Below are 18,022 nucleotides of genomic sequence, written 5' to 3'. Positions count from 1 at the left end.
GGCGACCCGGAAGTGGTTTTTCATCCCGGAAGTCCGGCTCTCCCCTGTCAGCGGGGGCCAGGGAGATGGCTGTCGAGCCCTGTCGAGTGCACCTCCCGTCTCTCCATCCCGGCCGTTGAGCGAGAGCGGTTGGGGCCTGCCTGTCTGACGCCCAGGGAGAGCCCGTAGTCGAGGATGGCGGAGCTGGCGGCCGGGGAGGGGCCGCCGCGGGGCCGCACTCCTAGCCCGCTACCTCTGACCGGGCCGCCCAGTCCTCGCCCGGCCGGGGCTCCCACTTGCCCGCCGCGCAGCCCGGAGCCGTCGGCGGCCGAGAAAGCCGTGCCGGGAGGCGGCGGAGGCTCGAAGTGGGTCCGGCTCAACGTGGGAGGTACCTACTTCGTCAGCACCCGCCAGACGCTCTGCCGCGAGCCCAAGTCTTTCCTTTGCCGCCTCTGCTGCCAGGAGGGGCCCGAACTAGGCTCTGACAAGGTGAGCGGTGGCGAAGCGCCTGCCCTGCACAGCCGCCTCGTTCTCCCTACTCGCGGCATGAAAGCGTGACGCGTCTCCGCTCCCTCCTCCTTCTTTGCCTCCTGATGGAGACAGACCGAAGAGGGTGAGGCCAAATGTCCGTTGGAATGTATTAGGGCCTCTGCTGCTGTAATGGAGTAGATCTGTTTACGTAAGGCGAGATCAAGCAAGCTATACAATGTATTGTCGAAAGCTTTCATGGCCAGATTCAATTGGTTCTGGTGGGTTTTCTGGGCTGTGTGGCCGTGGTCTGGTGGATTTTGTTCCTAACGTTTTGCCTGCATCTGTGGCTGGCATCTTCAGAGGTGTATCACAGAGAAAAGTCTGTTTCGCACAGTTTCTCTGTGATACACCTCTGAAGATGCCAGCCACAGATGCAGGTGAAATGTTACGAACAAAATCCACCAGACCACGGCCACACAGCCCGGAAAACCCGCCAGAACAAGCTCTATACAGCTCTCTAGCTACCTGAGGCTGTGGTAGGAGCCTCCGTTGTAGCAAAAGGAAATGGGCAGGAGGAGCTTCATACATACACAACAGGCTGCTGAAATGTAGGCCTGTGTAAACTTTCAGTAGCTTACACTGGAGTCATATGTGAAAGTGCTGTGTGTACCTTTACCAATAGTTCTTCTGTGTCCCACACATTTGATGTGAAATGCATTGTACTCAGAGCCTGCTTAAGAAGTGGTGTGTAGTTGACCACCTGGTAGGTGAGGTAAAATAATAGTTATTTGGATTCACACGAAATCATACTATTAAAATATTTCCAGTAACTTAGCATGCAGATATTCAGCTATCTGGGGAATTGTGTAAACATGTTTAAATGAGCATGAGCTTGATTATGTGTCCAAAAACCCAAAAGAAAATTTGCAGTTGTCTATCTCATTTTTTAGTATTTTTAGACAGTTTATTAAATTTCTTGTTGGAATTAATGTACTACAGTTTTCTAACCAGAGGAGAATGTTAGCTATTAATATTAAACTAACATAACGAGCAAAGAACTCTCCCAACTACCACAGCTCATTCTACAAAAAAAAGTAGAGTTCTGCAAAGTCCAATTATGTTTTGTTTCATTTTTTAAGTTAATCAGTTGTGTGTGTCTACACATAACTACGCATCTTGTTGCATGCAAATGCATGCCTCCTTTTTGAAAATTCACAGGATTGTTGTATCCATACCACATAACAGGCAAAGCACAGTTCTTCCTTGAAAATAGCATTAGTAGTACCCACTCACAACCTTTTTGGCATCAGATCAGTATTCTCTTTTCCTCCAAGTCAGTTAACCACTTTCACATCACTGTGAGCCAGTAATTATAATCATGACATTTACTATAATATGATAATTCATACCTTTCTAGTGAAAATATTGACCAAAAATATCCAATTATGTTTTGCCACAATTGCCTGCTCTCTCTTATGCAAAAATATTAAATTCACGTCTGCTTAAGAATGGGCGCAAAGAGGACTGAAAAATGTACCAGAATATGAACCCGGTCTTTGGGGCACAAGCAGTGTTATGTGCTATCAAAGTTAGCACACCAAACCTAATACCAAATTCTGCATGCCAGGTCTAACTTTGTCACAACTGTGGTCAGTGATGAAGATACCAATCTTGGAGTAATGTGGAAACCCATAAGAAAACTCAGAAGCTATATTCTGAGGCAGCTTGTGTGCTGTTTTAAAAACTTAAAACGATGTCCCAGAATAAAATCTGTCTAAATTGGATAACTTCTTTAGGAGTGTCGTGAGTGATAATTTTGAAATACTGTGAAATGTGACTGCAATTATATGATCCTATACAGTGGAATTTTAATTGAAAAACTGTGGACATGCTTAGCTCAGGGAAAAAAGGCAACATATGTTCTAGAGAAAGTAAGTCATACAGAAATGAGCAGTCCAATCCACAAGCCCCTGGCAACTGTTGATGGAACCACTGCTGCACCGCCTCCCAAGGACTTTCGTGTCTTACATGCCAGAGGATTTACAGTTGTGTCCTCTGAAGTATCACGAGTTTTAAGATGTTGCCTCTAATCAGACATCATCAGTTTATTTCAAGCGTAAGAATAAGATTAAGTAATTAAGCAGAATGCCTTTATGAAGGCAGTGGCCTACTTTTTAAAACTGCACCAGTGTGTCATCTGATTCTAAAAGCAGGATTGCTTGCAGGAGCTTAGGAACACACATGCACATCCATTCCATTTCCCTGATTCCATTAGAAATCTCACACTCTAACCACAGCAAAATTTCCAGTCTGTCTCTAATTTGCTTAAAATCCTTAAAATGGGGTATTCCTGCCTTCCAAATAAAGGCCAGAAACTGGTAATCCATTGTTTCACTAATATGCATTTGGATGTTATTGTTTACTATGAGTAATAACTGATTAAAAACAATTCTGAATTGAATTTCACTAACAACTTTCATGACAATTAGTATTGATCCTAAGTCTCAGTTAATAAAAGTTTAAGTTACTGTCTTAAATACTTCTGCAATGAGTTGACCCAAGTTTTATTTAAGAAGCGGGCTGGTCAAAATGGCTAGTCTAGAAATTGTTGTGACTTAAGGACTCCATTCCATTTGGCTGGGTGATTCAGGATAGATTTCATTCATTCAAAAAGAACCCACTTGATTTATTGAAAAGAATACAGAGTTATAGAAGGAAACCAAATTCCCATTTGTCCCACAGCCAAATATCCTAGTTACATTGAATTGTCCATTGTGGCATCAGAATCTGACGCTGATGTATCCTTGACAGGATGAGACGGGAGCATATCTCATTGATAGGGATCCCACGTATTTTGGTCCGATCCTGAACTACCTCCGACATGGAAAACTCATAATAAATAAGGAGCTAGCAGAAGAAGGTAAGCAGGAAGGATTGTTGTGCTTGATATTCTTGCTATGTTACGCATATGAATAATCAAAGGGACTTGGATGGAAGTAGGCCAGAATTCATTGTGTTTAAGTACACAAATTTCACCAGAGTTTAGTGTCTCCATCTTCACGCTGGAGTGAGGCCACAGTCCGCATATTCTATTATCAGAATGTGTGGTTTATCATAACGAGATCCACCGAGGATTAGTACAAAACCAGTTTTGTTGTTTGTAGCAGCTTGTATTTATTTCTGTGGCACATTTTGATTTAGTCCAAGGCATTCTATCAACAATTGGTGACTTTTTTATATTTGATTTTGTTTTCTATTAGAGAAGGGTCTGAGAAAGCAAACTTCCTGGGAAAATCTTCAGAAGGGGGGATACTTCTCTGCTAGAGTCCTAGTCTATTGTTCTGGTTTTCTGTGGTGAGAATATATTAAATTGTGAATAGAAATGTCTTCAGGTGTTTCTAGCAGGGGCAGTGTCAGCATACTCTGAGGACCTCTGCCAGGGCACCCAGCCAGTAAATTTCCTGCCCAAGTTGTTTCTCTGCCACTTACCCATGCACCCTTCCCCCTCCATTCACAAGCACTCCTCCAGTGAGTGCTTGGTACTCCTGGGTGAATATGCAGCCCAGTGCCCCCAGGGAAGGGCATGCAGGTGGTGCACAGTGGTGACAGCAGTTCTGGTAGCCATGGTAGCAGCTCTTTCATCTGCACCTCTGTCCCACATCATCAGTAAAAGAGCAGATAGTGAGTGAGTTTGCAAGCAGGTGAGGAAGCACAGGTCTGGTGATCATTCAGGTGGGTGGGCAGGAAGAGAACCACAAGGAGGAAGACCTAGTGGTAGATATGGGAGGGGAGGGAGCCTCTGGTCACTCTCTGCCCCAAGTTGCGAAAGGCCAGGGACCAGTCCTGGTTTCAGTACTGTTACTGTGTTCTTTTGCTTCATTATTTGTTCCTAACAAAATGAGATTTCCACAGCTTAGTTGGTCTGCAGATTTGATACATCTGAATATAGGAAAACATCAAGAGTGTGGGAGATTTTAGGAGTTGGTTTTCTGTCCTCTTTCTGAAGATTGGAATAATTCCATAACAGCTCGTTTTATTCTCATTCCTAGGTGTTCTGGAGGAAGCTGAATTTTACAACATTGCATCTCTAGTACGACTTGTGAAGGAGCGAATACGAGACAATGAAAGCAGAACTTCTCAAGTAATGCATGCTAAAAGACAGTAGAAGGGGGAAGTTAATAACCATAATGTCTTGCCACTAAACCCTTACTTTCCTGGGTCCTGAGGCATGTTCATTTGGATGAACAGATGAGGACCTTCTACAGAAGTCCACGGTGTTGTTTGAAATAATTTATCTCAAACAGGAGTAACTGAATAGGATTGCATTGTAAGGTCTCTGTGAAGGGAAGGGGGATGGTTTCCTCTTCTTTTGCAGTGGGCCTTTCCAGGAATTGTGAGCACCTCCTGGGAAGGTCCACTGAGAAGAGAGAATATTGTTTCTTCACTCTGCTAATTTTTAAAAAATTATTATTATTTATTCGTTTTATAAACCTCCCACCCCCGGAGGGCTCTGGGCGCTGTACAACATAGAGGAAAACACAACGTACAGGAAGAGCAAAAACAAAATTACAAATATATAATAAATATAGCTCTATAACATTAAAATAATAACTAAAACCAAGTAAATGCAGTGTACATAGATTAAACAGCATCCATAATTTATCTACGGACTACAAAAATACCAGGCATTTTCAGGGGAAGGGCTCGGCCCTTGTGCCCTATTTTTTTCGTCCTCCAGAATAACTGGTTGCTGGTTTCTGAAACAGGTTATTGGACTAGATCAGGGGTCCCCAAACTACGGCCCGGGGGCCAAATGTGGCCCCCTGAAGGCATTTATCCGGCCCGCCAGGTATGGCGACAGGCGTACATGGCTCCGGTATTCGTATTATTGTGCAGTGGCTCAAGGGAGAGAGGAACCCGGCCCCAACGGCTGTTGATTGCAGTTACATGATGGCACCCCCAAATCTCCATGAATTTTCTGACCCAGAGTTGGAAACCTTACATGTGGCAACGCCTTCTCCGCCCTTCCCTCTCGGCTACTCCATGTGTTGCTCTCAGGCTTTCTGTTCCACCTCTCCCATTGGCATCAGCCAGGCTGGCGAATCGCTCGCTGCTAGGGAGGAAGATACCTGATCCTGGGTTAGATGGAATGCTTCATTGGGAAAGTTCTGTTTTTTTTTTTTTACAGGGGAAGGTATTCCACAGCCTCCCCAATAATATTTGGAACCCACTCTGTACTTGACATACTTTGGTCACTGTTCTAAAAACAGACCATGACAGAAAGGCTGAAAGGTGAAATCAAACATTTTACAATCATTTGTGCATAGGAATTTGTTCATAGTTTTTTTTAGTCCGGCCCTCCAACAGTCTGAGGGACAGTGAACTGGCCCCCTGTTTAAAAAGTTTGGGGACCCCTGGACTAGATGGACCACTAGTCTCATCCAGCAGGGATCTTTTCATGTTCTTAAGAAGGGGGAGGAACATTTTCTCTCCCTGCAGGTTGTCTTCCACCAAGAACTCAGCAGTTCATAAAACGCTCTGTGTAGCGAAAGGATCTTTGTAGGGGTGCTGGGAGAGACACTCACCAGGGTGGGGAGGAGAACTGGCTGTTAGCAAGTGAGTGGATTTTTGGAATCTGATTCAGAATTCAGATTTGCAAGATAAAGATAGTTCCCTGTGCAAGCACTGGGTCATTACTACCCTATAGGGTCACAAATGTTGCCACATTGCAACATTTACTGGGCAGACTTTGTTTGTGGGGTGATTTGGCATTGCCTTCCTTAGTTGTCTATACTTCACCCCCAGCATGGTGAGTAGTCATTTTACTGACCTTGGAAAGATGGAAGACTGAGCTAACTTAGATCCAGCTACTTGAAACCGACTTCTGTCAGGATTGAACTCAGGTTGTAAGCGGAATTTTGCCTGCAGTACTGCAGCTTACCTCTCTGTGCCACAGCTCCTTTTTAATGATACCGTGTCCAAAATCTCCAGTGTTGCTACAGAGTTAGAAGACTGGAGTCATACTGCAGGAATAAAATATGTACCTTTGTGAATGTTTAGTTTTCAAGCTTTCTAATAATATATTGAGAATTTAAGGTATATTTTCTTTCAAGAGGAAGGAACGGTAAGACGGTAACTCTGGTGGCAAGAGGTATGTAGCCATGTGCAACCAAGAGAAATTCATGTAAGCATGAATTCTAAATGAAGTTTATGCTCAGTTGTGTTATTTTAAGGCACCTAAACATGCCACTCTCTCTGGCTGTGCCCATGTTCAGAAGGGAAAAATGGGATTTGTGCTGTGATCAGAAATTCCATGTTGCTGGCTTTTGGAGAGTATAACCAGTTAGGAATGCAGGAGAGAATGGTGGACTGGTTCTCCAGGTTTCCCCATGGAACTTTTAATCCTTTGTGGTTGTACCTGTGACACCTTTGCATTTTTAAATATGCACAAGCTTTAATACAGTATGTTGCTGTTTATTTTGATGATGCAAAATCATAGCTGCATTTCATTTTAAAACAACCATTTGGAACTTTAAGTACTTAGCTACAAGGTTATGACTTGTGTGCTGTTTTGCCTCTTGTGTTTCAGGGACCTGTCAAGCATGTGTATAGAGTCCTGCAGTGTCAAGAGGAAGAGCTCACCCAGATGGTGTCTACTATGTCTGATGGCTGGAAATTTGAACAGGTATCCAGCGCTAATGAATATTTTCTTCTCCAAAACAAGGGGGCCATTTGTGTGGGATTGCCCCCAGTTCTCTGGCCTTATATTAGGACTTGGGCCCAACACGACATAGCTAGAGATTAGAGGCCGCAAGCAAGGGAAGGCTGGTAAATCAGGTGCTTTCTGAAACCCTGGCTGAGGGTGGAAGGGCAGCAGCCGCAGCAACAGGCACTAGGAGATTGCCTATTTTGAAGAAACCCATCTCTGGTCAGCTGTCTGGCCTTGGCAAGGGCAGGATGGAGGCATGAATGGCATGTGCATGCTGATGCCAACTTGGCCCTCAGCATGAGGGCAAGAATGGCACAACAGCTGGCTCTAGCCAGCCCCCAAAGTCCGACTTTGATGTGCCACTGCCACCTGGCCCTGCCACAGTCTCAGTATATGCCCTTGATGAGCAGGGAAAGAAGAATGACAGCAGCCTAGTTATCCGAGCTCAGCCGCAGAGATTGCCGTGGCGCCCGGACTCGCCCCACTGGGTCACATGCGGGCCGGCACTGCAGGGCAGGTAAGGCTGCAGAGGAGTCTCTTGCAGCAGCTGTGGAGGCCTTAGAGGCCTTGTTCAAAGAGGAAGGCAAGGGAGAGAGGAGTTTTAGGCCCTGCAGGACCTGCCCGCCCACAGCTGGGGCGGATGTGGGAGATGGGCTGGAGAAGCAGCTTGGCTCGCCCACCCACAGCTGAGGCAGATTTGGGAGATGGGCTGGGGAAGCAGCTGGGATGAGGGAGAGAAATGAGAGGGCAGAAGGGATATAAGGAAGTGGGAAAGGGAGAGACAGGAGCTGCCGCAGCAGCAGGGAATGTGGGTGGTGGTGTGAAAAGGCTAGGGAAAGGGACAGCTCAGTGGTAGGAAGTAGAAAGGAGGGAAGAGGACCCTGTAGCCAAGAACCGCTGCCAGAACCTAGAGCACTGTTTAGGCTGGTCCCAACTCTGTGAAGTAACAGGGTGGGAACCTTTCACACAGGCTGGAAACCTCCTCTCCCTGTGAGGCTACAGGGGAGAGGCAAACCCCTAGAAACTCCTCTCCCTTGAAGCAGCAAGGGAGAGAGAGGGAGAGAGAGTGCAAACTCTCAGGTCAGCCAGGGGAAGGAGGGCAGAGAGACCTGCTAGGAGAAGGGTGGGGTGGGCAAGAGCTGCCGTGTACACCAGGCGCCCTGTGGGCGCGGTTGTTTCTTGGCTCCTCGGGCCAGTTGGAAGAGTCACCGTCTGGGGCGACCAACCCCCAGATTAGGGTAGGAGGGAAGGATCCGCCGCCTGAAGGGAAATGCCAAACTAGTAAAGCATGAATATTGGTGTATATTTTCACTGCAACCTTTGCAAATATTACAAGTACTATACTTAATCTGCTGTTGTGGCCATTCTTCTAATGTAAGGAGAGATACGATTTCTGAACGTACAACAATGTTCTCTGTTAGAGAAGCCTGATTCCAGGCTCTGCTTCCTGCGTTTTCATCTCCCCCGCCCGTCCCTGCCCCCCAGCCATATCAGCTAATCACCTCTGTGAAGCTCGCCATCTGTTCAGTGATGGTGGTTTTACGTTCAGCAGTGGGCATGCTACTTGCTGAGGATCTCTGGAGTGAGCCCAGTCTCATCCCTGTGGGAGGCTTTTACAGAATTCCCTTTCGCTAACACGTTCTGTTATTCTCAGATAAGTGGCTTTGGATTGAGACTTAGTTTTGTGCAGCATGGCCAACAGGTTTTCTCTGAATGAACTGGAATTCTCAATTTTTTCCCAAATTGGTATTTGTTATTACATTTAGTCACCATTAGGGGACTCTGTAGAACTCTGAGACTTTTCTCCAAGACATTTGCCACTATTAGGGTATGACCAGATGACAACTTCCCACACTCCCTGGTTAGGAAATTGTAGAACTCATTTGCAAATGCTTTCTTCAGGAAAAGTAAGTAACCGCCCCCCCCCCGCCCCCCCCCGGGGTATTGTTCAGCTCAGGTCAGCCACCCACATAGGGTGAGTTTCCAGCATTGATTCTGGAAATCTGTGTCTGGGAAGAAACCTGCGCAAATGCTGCCTGGCCACTCTGGATAGCAGAAATCAAGCCAGTGTACTCACTGCTTCAGAATTACCCACCTGCCCTGATGCACTTCACGAGAGGGCGCAGAACACAGTAAAGTCTATTTCACATGAATGTGTTCACTGAATGAAATCATTGAACTAATCCTTATGCTCAGGTTGTTCATAAGCTTAAGAGAAGCAGGTCTCAACATTTAGCAGCCTGTGGAATCTCCATTCCTCCCTGTGATGTGCCTGCTGTGTGCTGTGCAACACCCTTTGAAAGATGGTGGCAAGCCTCGGTGCACCGTGAAGACCTTGTGTCCTCCAAATAATACAATGAAAACCAGATCAGATACACTTGAAAAGCAACTTTAAACATTTGTATGGTCTATATACATAGCCCACAGTGGTGGCGAACCTTTGGCACTCCAGATGTTATGGACTACAGTTCCCATCAGCCCTTGCCAGCATGGCCCATTGGCCATGCTGGCAGGGGCTGATGGGAATTGTAGTCCATAACATCTGGAGTGCCAAAGGTTCGCCACCACGGGCCTATAAGGTAAAGTCTCAGTTGATTCTATAAGGGTACAGCTCAAAAATCCCTGACCCAAGTTTTAATCCATCATGCCCCTACGAAAGTGAGAACTTTCTTTGTTGGCTGAGACTTCCAGCTCTAGAGGGTGGTAGGATGAGGAAAGGAAGAGGGTGAGAAAATATTTTTTTCTGCTCATAGAAATAAAAGGCCAGTGTCACACAAAACCTACATTTCTGGTGTTGTTGGAAGCTGCCATTGACTGCTGTTTTCTGTAGATGCAGTGTAGTCTGTGTTTGTAAACTGAAATGCTCTGTTCCATGAGAGTTTGATTTTTATGCCATCAGTAATTGGCGATTCGTTTTTATGTTGCAATTATTAGTACTGTATTAGAAATTTATTAGAACTGTACATCCTTGGCATCTCTCAGGCAAATTGCATTCTAGATCAAAGCTGTTGTTGGATTTGGGCAGTCAACACATTTTCTGACTGATGCTCTGAGGAGATCTGGAAGATCTGTTACCACAAATGGTGGTGACTTTATGACCCTCTAGCCTTGAAAGAAGAGGAACCTGATTCCATCTCCTGACCCAGAGAATTTCTGCAACCCTTTATAGAAAATGAGGAGTCTATTTTCATATTAACCAGGTGGATTTTGGAGGGATTGTAATGTAGACCCTTAGGTCTCTGGGCCCCAGTTTAAGAGATGCTGCTTTACTGGGTTTTGTTCTCTAAAAACTTCCATGATCCATTTTTCCAAAATGATATAACTGTGGTAGTCTTGATAATTCAGGTGTACTGATAAAAGATTCATCGCAGTGTTGAAGTGGCTAAAAAGGAAATACACGACCTATGGGTTTTGAATGAATTGTTAAATGAATTAAAATGTATATATGTAATTTATTGTAATTAGAAAATATTGGAAAATATTGTAAATAGTCTAGCACATTTAGTGGGAATATTTGTCTGGCATATGGATTAATTTAATACATTGCACAATTGCCATTACAGTATTTATATGCAGCGCCTTTGGTATTTTGGATCATACATTTCTTGATGATTTCCATTGCACAAGGTCGTTTATACTAGCATCTCTGATCAGTACACTGTAATCCTAAAAGCACCCAATCTGAATTCCAGTTCAAGATAACAGGTAGACCTGTGACATTCCCTAATACAGAGCCAGCATTGCATAGTGGTTTGAGTCAGAATAAGACCCTGGAAGACCATAGTTCAAATGCTCATTCTGCCATAAAAGTTTGCTGACTGATCTTGGCCCAATCACATGTTCTTTGGATAACAGTATAAGCTGCTTTAGGGTTCCATTGGGGAAGAATGGTGGTGTATACATAAAGTTGATTGAAAATACAAAAGAAAATTCATTTGTCCATCAAAGTAACGTATCAGAGAAACCCATTTAGTCCAGCATCCTGTTCCCTGCATGACCTAACTTCTGAATGCTTGCTCACTGTGGCTTACACAAAGTGGGTGTTAAAGGCAGTCACCGCTCCCACTATAGCTGGTGCTCAATGATACACTCTGGGAAAATATACCCCAAAACCTGATAGTTTCAGAGAATCACATCATTTCTAGGGGGGATTCCACATGGGCCAAAAACAGCGGTGTGAAAACAGTGTTAAATGGTTTTAAACCCTTTTATGCCATTTTCACACTGCTGTTTTTGGCCCACGCAAAATCCACCTAAGGACTTAAGAAACAAAAATTTGGATATTCCCTTAAGCTGTCTGAAAACTTGGAAGGCAGAAGGGCATCGTGCTTTTCATGACTGCATGCTGTCGGATGCTTCTTCCTGTGGTGTTTGGAGCTGACTTCTGTTGGAGAAATGGTACCTATGGCGTTTCATACGGCCTCGGTAAGCCATTATTGCGCCCGCCAAGAAGTTCTACAGCGAAGCGATGAAGTAGGCTTTCCGGTCGCGTAAAGCATCTTGAGCGAGATAAGCAGACTAATTTTGCCGACAGGCCACGACGAAGGCGGCTCCGCGTAGACAGCATACTCTTCTCCTTTCTAAGCCCCCACTTTCACAATGTCCTGCGTCGTAAAAGGTCGCCTGCTGGAAGTGGCCCATACGCTGCCCTCCGACCCCTGGAAGTGGGAGGACGGTATTGATAGCGGGAACTCGGCGCCAACGAGTACGCTTTGCTTTAGGTATTCCGTGGTCAAGTAGCTGCTTCCCAGTACGGCTTCCGGTTCGCAGCGCGCCGCCCGGGGAAAGCGCTTCCTCCCCAACAACAACCGCTTTAAAAGGGTTGTTGTTTTGCCGCAGAAGCGGACAAGGCCGCCCTGGAAGGAAGAAGGCGGAGTCAGGTCACGCTGCTCGCGTTGCAGCAGCAGCGCCTGTCTTGAGCAATGACCTGGAAGGCAAATTTTTTAAAGCGCCCCCAGGCCGTCGATTAATGGGCATCTTCTTGAAACGGCCTATGCTAGGTGAAATATTAGTTGATTTTACTGGCTGTTCCTTGCATACACTCTTTTAACGCATACATTATCTGTGCTGCTTTCCTTGTCATCAGCTGATCAGTATTGGATCTTCCTACAACTATGGAAATGAGGACCAAGCAGAATTTCTCTGTGTTGTATCCCGAGAGCTCAATAACTCTACCAATGGCATCGTCATAGAACCTAGTGAGAAGGCAAAGGTGAGGAACCCTTTTGGGAATGGACTTTCTAAGAAGCGTAATCATTTATCTTTACACCTAGAGTGAAGTAACAGCTTTGAATACTATGAAGAGTGCAAATCCTGCACATCTCTGTATTGTAGGACGTTGCAAAGAGTGTCCATTATCCCAGAATTGCACTGAGCCTGCTAACGAACCTGAAGGAAAAGAGACAGGAATGCAGAGTGGTGGAGGCTGATATTTCCTAGTACATCAATCAGCCGTCCTGAGTACTCAGTGTACTCCTCAGACTGGCATTAAGAGAAGAAAACTTCTCTTCCTGCTTCGATTTTCTGAGAGTAAAAGTTGAGGGCTTCAGTTTTTTAAACTGAACACATGAAGCTGCTTTATAGTGAATCAGTTCATTAGTCCCTCAATGTCAGTATTGTCTATTCAGACTTGTGGCAGTTCTCCAGAGTCTCAGGTGGGGGTCTTTCACATCACTCTATTCTTTTAGTGGGAGACACTGGGGTGTGAGCCTGGGACCTTCTGCATATCAAGCAGGTGCTCTCTTTCTGGACCACAGCCCCTCCTGTCCTGCTTACCCCCCCCCCTTCTATAAGTATCAGCAGTGAGCATGTTCATGTTTACGCAGACCATTAATTTGTTGTCTTCGTTGCTACACTTTATATTGGTATTTAAGGGTGAATTTTGGGAAAGGATCTTATTTTCCTATTCCTTTTTTTCCTTACTGCAAGAAAGCGCAGCAGAAGTTAAATCCACGCTAACTGTTGTTCTGTTGGCGCTTCTCTTTTCTCAGATTCTTCAGGAGCGAGGATCCCGGATGTGAACTGAGCATCCAATGCTTTAGAACTCCCAGAGGTCAAAAGGGCGATCTAGCTGGGCAGAGCATTTCTCCTGCAGTCCAACCTTGCTTATGTACAATAATCAAAATAACACAAAGCAAAGCTGAGCCTGTCCCGCCAGTGGAGAATTAATCCTGGTAAAATCCAAAAGCTTGTGTCACCCCTGTTGCAGAAAGCAAAATGGGGGAAAAAGAGGCTCTTCTAGCCTGGTAGCCCCCTTTCTGTTTTGCCTTTTTCTCCTCGGCATTGATATAATTCCCCCCCCCCCTAACAATAGGTGGTTTTATTTCTATTTTATTGTGAAAAAGTGTCCATGCATCATTAGTCTGTAGTTAACAATAGAGAGCATTGGTTGAAAAGTGCCATTTCTTATACCGAAGCTAGGAAATTTCTCCCAGTTAGATTCACCCAAATGTAATGAAAATAGATTTGGGGGTGTCTAAAAGGAAAACTTTCCTTAGTATTTGTTTTTTTGGGGGGGGGTGTCTCCTCAACTTTTGTTCATGTTTTATATCGGTTACTGACTCTCATACTTGTTAGGACATCTAATGGGGGATTATATCTACCATGGGGCCTTGGCTGAAGATTTTTCTTCTGATAACACTAAAATAGGAACGCCAGGCATTCCTTACAATGTAGTTTGGTTGTCACTCATCTTTACAAATGTGTGATCACCTGCCCCCAATCTTCAGATTCAGTTGTGTCATCTTTTATTCTCTCAGTGTCTAAGAATAACAGCAATGGAGAGTATGTCCCATTTGTCCTGCCTGCCAGAGCCTTGAATATAGTCCCTTGGTTTAATTTAAAATGACTCTTTTATCTGGCAGATTTGTTCCTGCCAAGTTCAGCTTTGCCTTGTCTTGTCTCCAACAGCATGAAGTGACCGCCTTGTTCTCTTGCTGTCCTGCATAAAAGCAACTTTTCTTTTGTACTATAGTTAATTTGGTAGGCTGTAACCGTTCTTATCCAATACACCTGGGGGATGGAGGGTCCCATATTTACACTTGGTGGTTCTACACCTGCAGTTCCCTGCTTCCTTTATTATGTCATCTTACCCAAAATAACTAAAGGGCATTGCACAGATTTGGGCGGGGGGAGGGGAGGGGTGGTGTTGAAAGTTGCCAAACTGTTGTGATGTTCAGTGTCCAGTGGTGTGTTAACTTTTCTGTGAACTTTTCTTTTCCTTTGGAATGCCTTGAATGGACGTGAAAATGTCGTGCCTCTCTTGAATTCTAATCTTAGCCAAAAGGGACTCGCTGATCTTGTCAGTGAATTTGTGCCATCCCTAATCAGTGAAAGGTCCCCTTCTAGTTGTTGGTAAATTGAATCCCTTAAGCGTATGCTGCATGATACTTCCCTCTCACATCCTGTCTTTGTTCCTTGCTAGTCATCTTGGCTTTGGGCCTCTGACTTAAACCCCAAACATACTAAACCAAAGTTTCAGATTAAAACAAAATAATGCTTTGGTCTCCCCCAGGCAATAATGGAACCTCCCATATTAGCCTGTGATCAGAAGGCCCAATATTCTAATTGGGGTGCTTGGAATTTCCCACCAAGGGATTCCGGGCACCTTGTCTCCTTAATGTTTTATGGTGTAGGGTCACAAGGCTTCCCATTCTACTTGTTCCTTGAGGGGAGGAGTGGGGAGGGCAGGGACAGGAGTGCTGCTAAAGGGCATGGAAGGATCTCCTCATGGATGCAGCCAAAGAGGCTAGGTGTGGCACCCAGTCCTCCCTGCCCCACTCCGTCCCCTGCTCTTCAGTTTTCCTGTGCATATATCAGTGAGCTTCCCCACCACTTTTGCCATTACCCCTCCATTTATGTTTTGGAGGGTTAGGGTTTGATTAACAATGACTGATTTAGTCTCTGTAACCATAGACTGTGCCAAAGGTCTTGAGACTCTGTGTCAGCGACAGGCTGCTGAAACTCATCTGGCTCCATACTGTGTTGGATTAAACAAACGTTCCTATCCTGCCCTGACCTTCCCGTTTATGATGTGTTAGTATTGGCTCAATTAGACTGTATGTCTTGGCTGGATCTAACTTAACACTGTGATGTGTATATAAATCTGAGTATCAGCCGTTGTCGGTGTACGTCCACAACTGAGAAATAACCAGATGTGTGCATACTGTTAGACCGTACAAGAACCACAGATGTATGACATTCGTGTGTATTCTCATTATCTCTCCTTTTTCCCCGGGGGGGAGTGGGGGGAAGTGTTAACTGGAAGAAGGAACAGGCTGATAATGTGACGAGTAGCTGCCGTTTTTGACGTGGCCTAACCCAACTCATTCCCCACCTTGCTGTGCACATAGCAGTGTTAGGTGTACTTGGAAGGAGACATTGTTGTGTAGCTTTAGTTGATCAAAACAAATACCTCATTGCTTTATTTAATTTGTGGCCACCAAAAACATTGTCCATGGAGAAGCCCTGTTCAAAGAGTGCTGATGGCAGGATAGCAGTCTGAATAAAAGGAGTCTCAGTCTTTTGCCCACACCACTGTGCCATTGGGAACAGCTCTAGAAGGGGGATGAGCTGCAGTTGTCCTGGCAGCAAGACTGGAGATTGATTTCTTGTACTAAGGTTGGAGCTGACCTTCTCTGTGACCATCCTGTAGTCCTGTGTGTTTCTATCTGATAAGTGGGGCAGACCTATCCTATCCACTGCACTCTAATACTGAAAACCAGTGAGAGATTTATAGTGGATTTAGTTCTTCACTGGAATACAGTTGCCTCCTCTTTACCCTTCCTGCTTAAACACTTTCAACTAAAGTAAATAAACTTGTTGGAACCCTCCCTGGAATGGCACGCCATTTGGTTGGAGCAAGAAACAGTATTAGAGATTGGAAAAGCTGTTGGCTTTCCCAGTATAAGGGCTTGAAATCCAGCTACGGCAAGACACTGTTCCAGGTCATCCGCTCATGATATTCTCGTCTTTCCCTGCTACAGCAGGTCACTTTCAGGTCCTGCTAGTCTCAACTGGCTTCCATTTTCTCCTCCAGTTGCACCTTTGCCTTTTATAGCAACAGGGCTTTCCCTTCCATTTGCCTTTATAGTCGTCAAAATGTTCTCTCCTAAGCTGTAAAGTTGGAAAATCATTAAAAGTCGTGTTTTCCCTGTGAAAGGCAGTCAGGGTGGGGGTGGGGGGGAGGGAGGGGAGAAGCAAATGGTAAGATAGATATGGATTTGGGTGATTTTGCATCTCTTAGAAAGGTTTTGTTGAAAACGTTAGCTAGCCCCTGGGGATCAGTAGCAGGTCCAGTTTCCCAGTGGTCAGTTGTCCCATTATACCAAGGTTGGAGCTAACCTCTTATAAAAGTGTCTTTGTTTCTGCACATTTTTAATCAATTTTCTCAGGGGTGACTGAGTGGTCCGAGGGGAGGGGGTTGCCCACGAAAGGGCTGGGGGTGGCTCCTCGGACCCCTGCAGCTGGGCCGTGGGCTCCTCACCCTCAGGTTTTGCCTGCAGACCTAGAGGTTTTGTACAGTTTGTCACATGTCAGTGCCCTTTGCTACTGTTTCTCTTTGTTTATTAAATGTGTTTGAATAATAATGGAGATGCTGTGATTTTTTTTCCAATAAAGATTCTGACATGACTTGAGAGTTTGATCTGTTTTTTTTTTGTTACTGGTTCCAGTTCTTATGTTAAGAGATCTTTGTGCCTGTTTCACATGTAGTTTCTCCACAGCAATGAATGGTGTCAGGTGCTTTTCTTTGTATTTTCAGTCTTTTCTCAGAGTTAACTGAGATGCAAATAAAGATAAAGCAGCAGGTTCTAGCAGTCAAACTTTTGTTGATGAAAAGTCTTACCAGACTTGTGAAGCAGACCAAAAAAACTGCTCAAATGAAGAAGCAGCAGCAAAAAAAGGAAGAAACATATCTGTTTGCAAACCTAATGGCCCAATCCAAATGGAGGGGGTGGAATGGGCCGTGGGTACAGCACAGGGCTACGCAGATGCGTTTGCCCAACCTGCCGACGTAAGGGGCAGCTACACTGGTTGGGAGAGCAAATGCGCCAGCAAGTGTGTGCCACAGAGCTGTTGGGTGTCCAAACCCAGAAGGGCTTCCCACTTGAAGGCTATGCCAGCATCCAGGAGCACACCGGCACATTGGGGCAAGCAAAGAGCATTCCTGGGGTGGAGTCAATTCTCGTTGGCTTCCACTGGGCTCTTAATCCAGGAATGCTCCAGTGCAGTCCTCTGACTTACACCACAGTAGTGTTAAGTCATTTGTTCCCATGGAGCTTTTCCAGGCAGCGGGGGGGGGGGGGGGCCTCCCCAATGCTTGCTGCCCCATCAGGAGCTCCATTGGAGGCAGCACAGTGGCAACTCCCCCATGCTGTCCCCAGCTGCCACCATCTCTCCCTCCCATCTGAATTGGGCTGTAACTTGCACAGACCAGAAACTAAGAGGGAATGTTGACATACTATCATGTGTGAATCTTCTATTCCTAGGAATAATACTACTTCTAATACACAATGTTTATAAGGTTTCCTTTGTCGACCCAGTTACGAAAACATAAGCATATTTGCATCACAGGTTTTTGAAAAGCAAAGACTTAGCATAAAATGGACTGGCACCTTGGAAATGTGGGAAGCAGGCTTTAATTCTCTGAACATTCTGTGATTTTAAAGACCTATAATGACAGAGGAATCCCAGCTCCAAGCCTCAAGGAATGCATTTAGCAATTTCTTGCTGAAGTTTCCTGAGAGTTTAAGGATGCTCTAAGATTCTTCAAGCATTACAGGTATTAATCTGTTTAGCAAAATTTGGAAAATCACATTTACTGCTATTTTGATTGATCTCTTAAGTTTTAATTTTACATTATTA

At 45.1% G+C, this 18,022-nt stretch overlaps 1 protein-coding gene across 1 annotated transcript; it reads left to right on the top strand.

Moving 5' to 3' along the window:
• The first annotated feature begins 17 nt into the window (after nt 1-17).
• KCTD2 (potassium channel tetramerization domain containing 2) lies at nt 18-16,789 on the top strand. The gene is made up of 6 exons (XM_048488160.1): nt 18-468; nt 3,262-3,370; nt 4,500-4,591; nt 7,040-7,135; nt 12,246-12,371; nt 13,150-16,789. The coding sequence occupies exons 1-6, from the start codon at nt 175-177 to the stop codon at nt 13,177-13,179; spliced, it is 747 nt and encodes a 248-aa protein (XP_048344117.1). The 5' UTR covers nt 18-174; the 3' UTR covers nt 13,180-16,789.
• Nucleotides 16,790-18,022: the final 1,233 nt, after the last annotated feature.

Source organism: Sphaerodactylus townsendi, linkage group LG03, assembly GCF_021028975.2.
Source record: "Sphaerodactylus townsendi isolate TG3544 linkage group LG03, MPM_Stown_v2.3, whole genome shotgun sequence".
Taxonomy (NCBI): domain Eukaryota; kingdom Metazoa; phylum Chordata; class Lepidosauria; order Squamata; family Sphaerodactylidae; genus Sphaerodactylus; species Sphaerodactylus townsendi.
The sequence above is the reverse complement of the archived record's forward strand: the minus strand, read 5'-3'. Positions and strand labels throughout refer to the sequence as shown.

Bases quoted from the DNA above. Each gene is read 5' to 3' on its own strand.
- KCTD2 (XM_048488160.1), top strand. From the start codon at position 175: ATGGCGGAGCTGGCGGCCGGGGAGGGGCCGCCGCGGGGCCGCACTCCT. The intron at 7,136-12,245 runs GTATCCAGCGCT...CCTTGTCATCAG, and splicing joins ATGGCTGGAAATTTGAACAG to CTGATCAGTATTGGATCTTC. The intron at 12,372-13,149 runs GTGAGGAACCCT...CTCTTTTCTCAG, and splicing joins AACCTAGTGAGAAGGCAAAG to ATTCTTCAGGAGCGAGGATC.